Here is a 7,619-nt window from a genome sequence, read left to right on the forward strand (position 1 = left end):
GTTTCTAACATGATATCTAGGGACTATCCTGGTTGGTTTCTAACATGATATCTGGGGACAATCCTGGTGAAAGACAGGAAGGCGTGACTCTTGGTGGGCCTGTGTGGGCCTGTGTGGGCCTGTGTGGGCCTGTGTGGGCCTGTGTGGGCCTGTGTGGGCCAGTGTGGGCCAGTGTGGGCCAGTGTGGGCCTGTGTGGGCCAGTGTGGGCCTGTGTGGGCCAGTGTGGGCCTGGGCAGCGGGAGGACGGGCATTGGGTGTGTTGGTCTGAGCCTGAGTGGCACATCAAAAGCCTTCTTCTAAGCTAGTCACGCGGGTAAAAATATAATGGGTCGATTTGGAACGAGAGAAAGAGAGTGAGAGGGAAAGAATTGAATAATTCTACAGCTTTCTGTCAGAAAAGCAATGTTTGATAAATGGGTTATTTAACTGGTCCAGTCCATTTGCTGGACAAGGGGCAGAAAGGACTGTACCGTTTAAATCAGGAAAGGGGGGTGGCCTGGCTAATGGTCCTTCACTCAGATGTCTTGCCTTCTGTAGGTGGGCTGTCCCTCTGCATGTCTGCTGCCTGTCTCCCTTGCAAGAGGACCTCTCATTTCTCAACCTTTGACCCCTGATCTTCTGGCTTCCTTGATGCTGTCTTCCTGGTTCTGAGGAGGCCGCCTCCTAACGCTCTTCTAACCTTCAGCTAACCTTTGCTCATGCAAGTGCCCTTCAATAAATCTGACTTAATGTTGTTTGCATGTCCTGACCTCACTGTTTCCTTATGGTTATTTAATATTTGACTTAAGGTTTTCTGATGGTCTTTCCTCAGGTCCAGGTAGATGAATTTAAGCATCTCAAAGAGACCCTGATCAGAATGCCCAGCCTTCGACATGGTCAAAACCCCGCCCACCAACAGGCCCAGCCTGCTGCTCTATTGGCCAAGGCCCATGAACAGGGCCCACCCTTACCACATCCAGCTGCCTTATTGGCTGAGCCCCACATAGAAGCACACACCCACGAGGAAGACCATGGGGACACACAGTCCAGGGTAGAGGAGGCCGGTCTTTTGCCACAACCTTCAATCTGTCATGTTATTTTGTGACACATTGTCACACACACAGACACACACAGACACACACTCATCCTCTCTAACCCACTGTTATTCTACTAACCAGTTGCATCTGCAGGAGGAGCCAGAGTTCCAGTCTCAGCCTGCCGGGTCCCACCATGCAGAGAAGGAGAAAGAGGGATATGGAGAGACTGAGGGGGAGGCAGAGAGGAGTAGAGAGCTGGGGGAGGCAGAGAAGAGGAGAGAGCTGGCGGAGGGGAGGCGGAGAGGAGGAGAGAGCTGGCAGAAGAAGAGATGGAGCAGGCAGGGCAGCCTCAGAAGCTGGAGGAGGAATCTGAACAACCACAGGAGGACGAGGGGTTGGAGGCAGAACACGACCAGCCAGACAACAACGCTCTGAACCGTCAGAGACGCCAACCACAACAGGTAAGAACTAGTTAGACACTTAGAACTGCTTAATACAAGGTCTTTAGAACCACGCTAGTACTGCTCAGTGGTGGGAAAAGTACCTCCATTAAGATACCTTCATAGAAAATGACTCAAGTGAAAGTCACCCAGTAAAATACAACTTGAGTAAAAGTGTTTGGTTTTGAATATACTTAAATATCAAAAGTAAATGTAATTAAGTATCAAAAGTAAAAAGCAAAATTGTGAATAATTTCTAATGACTTACATTAAGCAAACCAGTAAACACAATTTTTGTTTTTTTTTTTTTTTAATGTACGGATAGCTAGGGGCACACTCCAACACTCAGACATCATTTACAAATGCAGCATTTGTGCTTAGTGAGTCCACCAGATCAGAGGCAGTAGGGATGACCAGGGAAGTGTGTGAAGTGGACCATGTTCTGTCCTGCTAAGCATTCAAAATGTAACGAGTACTTTTGGGTGTCAGGAAAAATGTATGGAGGAAAAAGTACATCATTTTCTTTTGGAATGCAGTGAAGTAAAAGTTGTCAAATATTAATTGTAATGTGCAGATACCCCAAAAAACGACTTAAGTTGTACTTTAAAGTATGTTTACTTAAGTACTTCACACCAATGTACTCCTTAATACAATATCTTTAGAACAGCATGTTGTCTCATTGCCTGTCTGGTTTCCCCAGGATCCACAAAGTGACATCCATCTCGTCCCTGAGACCCACCTCCAGCAGGAGGCCCAGGTGGAGCGTGTGAAGTCTGCCTACGAGCAGCAGCAGGTGCAGCAGCGCCTGGAGGCTGAGCGGGCCCAGAGGACGAGGGAGCTCCAGCTGCGCCAGGAGGCCCTGCAGGCCCAGAGGACGAGGGAGCTCCAGCTGCGCCAGGAGGCCCAGCAGGCCCAGAAAATGAACGTGCAGAGGGAGAGAGAGATGCGTCTGCGAGCTCAGCACGAGAGAGAGGAACAGCACCAGCATCAAGAGGAGGTCCGTCGGGAACAGCTACTGAAGGAGGAGCAACTCAGGTCAGAGGGCAAGGGGCAGGGGTCAAAGGTTATGTAGAGATCACAAAGAGGTATTTAGTTAAATTCAATACAATTAATAATTTACTTACTGAAAAGAATTTGACCCCATATGGAATAATGTTACAATATGTTATGTTATATTGTTCAGGAAGAAAAGTGACTATGAGAACACAAACAATGACATCGTCCAGGGTGATGAAGAACCTCATATTGATGATGACGAAGGTGAGATAATCAAGTCACAATGTTCTGTCTGGATTCTGGAACCATTTTTAAAGAGGGACTGCTATTGACATTTAGACAATTTCTTTTTTGTTTTCCTCTCTGCATTTTGACTGAGTAATTGTGATTGTATTGACATACTTACCCTGACTCACTGTTGGTTTACTGTGTGTACAGAGAGGGACACCCACTTGGAGAAGGAGAACCAAGAGGAAGAGGACCACCGAGTACCACAGCGACAGGTCAGACAGATATTGAAATGTACCAGTCTCTATCAACCACTGATGTCAATGACTGTCACATGGTCTGAGGTGAATCTGACCCCAGTTTGAACTGTCGTTTTAACTCTGTTATTTATTATTTGACATGTTTTTATTATATTTATGAATCTTATTTAAACTTGATATTATCATGTTCAAACATGTTCTACGCCTTTAAAGTTAAATGATTGAATTGACATTAGTTGACTCATGACTCGGTACATGTCTTTCTAAGGAGTCCTAAAGCTGTAGTTAGTGATGGAGTGAATTATGGAGGATCTGTTGGCACTGGAGGACTCTCCTTCCCTGCCTGACACATCAGCCTCAACCCCTACTCTCTCCTTCCCTGCCTGACACATCAGCCTCAACCCCTACTCTCTCCTTCCCTGCCTGACACATCAGCCTCAACCCCTACTCTCTCTTTCCCTGCCTGACACATCAGCCTCAACCCCTACTCTCTCCTTCCCTGCCTGACACAAACATCAGCCTCAACCCCTACTCTCTCTCTCCCTGCCTGACACAAACATCAGCCTCAACCCCTACTCTCTCCTTCCCTGCCTGACACAAACATCAGCCTCAACCCCTACTCTCTCCTTCCCTGCCTGACACAAACATCAGCCTCAACCCCTACTCTCTCTCTCCCTGCCTGACACAAACATCAGCCTCAACCCCTACTCTCTCCTTCCCTGCCTGACACAAACATCAGCCTCAACCCCTACTCTCTCCTTCCCTGCCTGACACAAACATCAGCCTCAACCCCTACTCTCTCCTTCCCTGCCTGACACAAACATCAGCCTCAACCCCTACTCTCTCCTTCCCTGCCTGACACAAACATCAGCCTCAACCCCTACTCTCTCCTTCCCTGCCTGACACAAACATCAGCCTCAACCCCTACTCTCTCTCCCTGCCTGACACAAACATCAGCCTCAACCCCTACTCTCTCCTTCCCTGCCTGACACAAACATCAGCCTCAACCCCTACTCTCTCCTTCCCTGCCTGACACAAACATCAGCCTCAACCCCTACTCTCTCCTTCCCTGCCTGACACAAACATCAGCCTCAACCCCTACTCTCTCCTTCCCTGCCTGACACAAACATCAGCCTCAACCCCTACTCTCTCCTTCCCTGCCTGACACAAACATCAGCCTCAACCCCTACTCTCTCCTTCCCTGCCTGACACAAACATCAGCCTCAACCCCTACTCTCTCCTTCCCTGCCTGACACAAACATCAGCCTCAACCCCTACTCTCTCCTTCCCTGCCTGACACAAACATCAGCCTCAACCCCTACTCTCTCCTTCCCTGCCTGACACAAACATCAGCCTCAACCCCTACTCTCTCCTTCCCTGCCTGACACAAACATCAGCCTCAACCCCTACTCTCTCCTTCCCTGCCTGACACAAACATCAGCCTCAACCCCTACTCTCTCCTTCCCTGCCTGACACAAACATCAGCCTCAACCCCTACTCTCTCCTTCCCTGCCTGACACAAACATCAGCCTCAACCCCTACTCTCTCCTTCCCTGCCTGACACAAACATCAGCCTCAACCCCTACTCTCTCCTTCCCTGCCTGACACAAACATCAGCCTCAACCCCTACTCTCTCCTTCCCTGCCTGACACAAACATCAGCCTCAACCCCTACTCTCTCCTTCCCTGCCTGACACAAACATCAGCCTCAACCCCTACTCTCTCCTTCCCTGCCTGACACAAACATCAGCCTCAACCCCTACTCTCTCCTTCCCTGCCTGACACATCAGCCTCAACCCCTACTCTCTCTTTCCCTGCCTGACACATCAGCCTCAACCCCTACTCTCTCCTTCCCTGCCTGACACATCAGCCTCAACCCCTACTCTCTCCTTCCCTGCCTGACACAAACATCAGCCTCAACCCCTACTCTCTCCTTCCCTGCCTGACACAAACATCAGCCTCAACCCCTACTCTCTCCTTCCCTGCCTGACACAAACATCAGCCTCAACCCCTACTCTCTCCTTCCCTGCCTGACACAAACATCAGCCTCAACCCCTACTCTCTCCTTCCCTGCCTGACACAAACATCAGCCTCAACCCCTACTCTCTCCTTCCCTGCCTGACACAAACATCAGCCTCAACCCCTACTCTCTCCTTCCCTGCCTGACACAAACATCAGCCTCAACCCCTACTCTCTCCTTCCCTGCCTGACACAAACATCAGCCTAAACCCCTACTCTCTCCTTCCCTGCCTGACACATCAGCCTCAACCCCTACTCTCTCTTTCCCTGCCTGACACAAACATCAGCCTCAACCCCTACTCTCTCTCTCCCTGCCTGACACAAACATCAGCCTCAACCCCTAGCCACAGCCTCTTGGGTATTGGTCTAGTGTTCTTTCCATGTGTGTGTGCTTTCATAGATAGTAGAGCAGAGAAACCCACCCCAATCTGAACTGTGATATGCACAGTTTCACAGACACTGACAATCTGTCGCTCTCCATCCCTCCTGTCCTTCAGGGGGCAGTAGAGAGGGAGGTGGACCCAGAGGATGACCCTAATAACCAGGGGGAGGATGAGTTTGATGTGGCAGAGGAGCAGCATCTTCAGCACAGGGAGGAAGAGGAGGCAGACATACATCTCAACCCCAATCACCCAGCCATAGATGAGGAACTGGTGGTGAGAAGAGGAGGGAGGGAGGGAGGGAGGGAGGAGAGAAGAGAGGGAAAGGAAGTAAGGAGACAACAGAAGTAGTCAGAGATATACCAGGATGACAAAGTTAGGCTCTGATACAAGCAACAGGTAAAAGTTGTTTCGGTGACTGCCATGGTAACAGTTGTCATGGTTTCTGTGTTTGCAGATGGCGGTAAACCCCGACCAGCAGGAAGACAACCTGGATGACCAGTATCCGGAGGAGGACGAGGTACACACACACACACACACACACACACACACACACACACACACACACACACACACACACACACAGAGGTTCAAACAGGGGGAGGAAGAAGAGACATGGTCTGATGGTGGTTAACCCTGTTAGGTGCAGGAGGATTTGGCCGGGGGGCAGAAGAGGGAGGAGGAGGAGGAGCCATACAACGAGGAGAAAGGAGAACACGTGAGTCTAGGAACACTATGGAATATTGTACGTGGAACCTTGAGTGAGAAAACAGCCGTGGGTTTGTCGCAGAGCAGGGACCTATAGATAAACCTTCACTCTCTCAGCATAGTCCCAGAGCAGGGACCTATAGATAAACCTTCACTCTCTCAGCATAGTCCCAGAGCAGGGACCTATAGATAAACCTTCACTCTCTCAGCATAGTCCCAGAGCAGGGACCTATAGATAAACCTTCACTCTCTCAGCATAGTCCCAGAGCAGGGACCTATAGATAAACCTTCACTCTCTGAGCATAGTCCCAGAGCAGGGACCTATAGATAAACCTTCACTCTCTCAGAATAGTCCCAGAGCAGGGACCTATAGATAAACCTTCAGACTCTCTCAGCATAGTCGTGTGTTGGTTGGGTGTGTGCACATGCCCCATGTCTAGTTACCCCCCCCATGTACTCCATTCACCCATCTAAACACTAGTGAATGATGTGACACTGCTCCAACATGGTCAGTCTGTCACCGTTCCACCACAATGTTCTAGAATGATCCGCCTGTTTTCCTGGTTCTCACCTTGCTGCTCTAGAGTGTTAGGTCAGTGGCAGGTCCTAGAGTTATGTATCAGGCTGCTCTAGAGTGTTAGGTCAGTGACAGGTCCTAGAGTTATGTATCAGGCTGCTCTAGAGTGTTAGGTCAGTGGCAGGTCCTAGAGTTATGTATCAGGCTGCTCTAGAGTGTTAGGTCAGTGGCAGGTCCTAGAGTTATGTATATGTATCAGGCTGCTCTAGAGTGTTAGGTCAGTGGCAGGTCCTAGAGTTATGTATCAGGCTGCTCCAGAGTGTTAGGTCAGTGGCAGGTCCTAGAGTTATGTATATGTATCAGGCTGCTCTAGAGTGTTAGGTCAGTGGCAGGTCCTAGAGTTATGTATCAGGCTGCTCCAGAGTGTTAGGTCAGTGGCAGGTCCTAGAGTTATGTATCAGGCTGCTCTAGAGTGTTAGGTCAGTGACAGGTCCTAGAGTTATGTATCAGGCTGCTCTAGAGTGTTAGGTCAGTGGCAGGTCCTAGAGTTATGTATCAGGCTGCTCTAGAGTGTTAGGTCAGTGGCAGGTCCTAGAGTTATGTATATGTATCAGGCTGCTCTAGAGTGTTAGGTCAGTGGCAGGTCCTAGAGTTATGTATCAGGCTGCTCTAGAGTGTTAGGTCAGTGGCAGGTCCTAGAGTTATGTATCAGGCTGCTCTAGAGTGTTAGGTCAGTGACAGGTCCTAGAGTTATGTATCAGGCTGCTCTAGAGTGTTAGGTCAGTGGCAGGTCCTAGAGTTGTTATGTATCAGGCTGCTCTAGAGTGTTAGGTCAGTGGCAGGTCCTAGAGTTATGTATCAGGCTGCTCTAGAGTGTTAGGTCAGTGGCAGGTCCTAGAGTTATGTATCAGGCTGCTCTAGAGTGTTAGGTCAGTGGCAGGTCCTAGAGTTATGTATCAGGCTGCTCTAGAGTGTTAGGTCAGTGGCAGGTCCTAGAGTTATGTATCAGGCTGCTCCTAGAGTGTTAGGTCAGTGGCAGGTCCTAGAGTTATGTA

At 49.6% G+C, this 7,619-nt stretch overlaps 1 protein-coding gene across 1 annotated transcript; it reads left to right on the forward strand.

The window, feature by feature from the left end:
* Nucleotides 1–813: 813 nt before the first annotated feature.
* On the forward strand, nucleotides 814–6,057 carry LOC124030561 (Golgi integral membrane protein 4-like; the record flags this gene model as incomplete). Its single annotated transcript, XM_046341848.1, has 8 exons — nucleotides 814–1,031; nucleotides 1,159–1,478; nucleotides 2,158–2,492; nucleotides 2,641–2,717; nucleotides 2,892–2,956; nucleotides 5,457–5,615; nucleotides 5,797–5,859; nucleotides 5,983–6,057. Coding segments are annotated over exons 2-8 (906 nt in total), but the record flags the coding sequence as incomplete, so codon positions are not given.
* Between the last annotated feature and the right edge of the window lie 1,562 nt (nucleotides 6,058–7,619).

Source organism: Oncorhynchus gorbuscha, unplaced genomic scaffold (genome assembly GCF_021184085.1).
Source record: "Oncorhynchus gorbuscha isolate QuinsamMale2020 ecotype Even-year unplaced genomic scaffold, OgorEven_v1.0 Un_scaffold_12649, whole genome shotgun sequence".
In the NCBI taxonomy this organism is placed as follows: domain Eukaryota; kingdom Metazoa; phylum Chordata; class Actinopteri; order Salmoniformes; family Salmonidae; genus Oncorhynchus; species Oncorhynchus gorbuscha.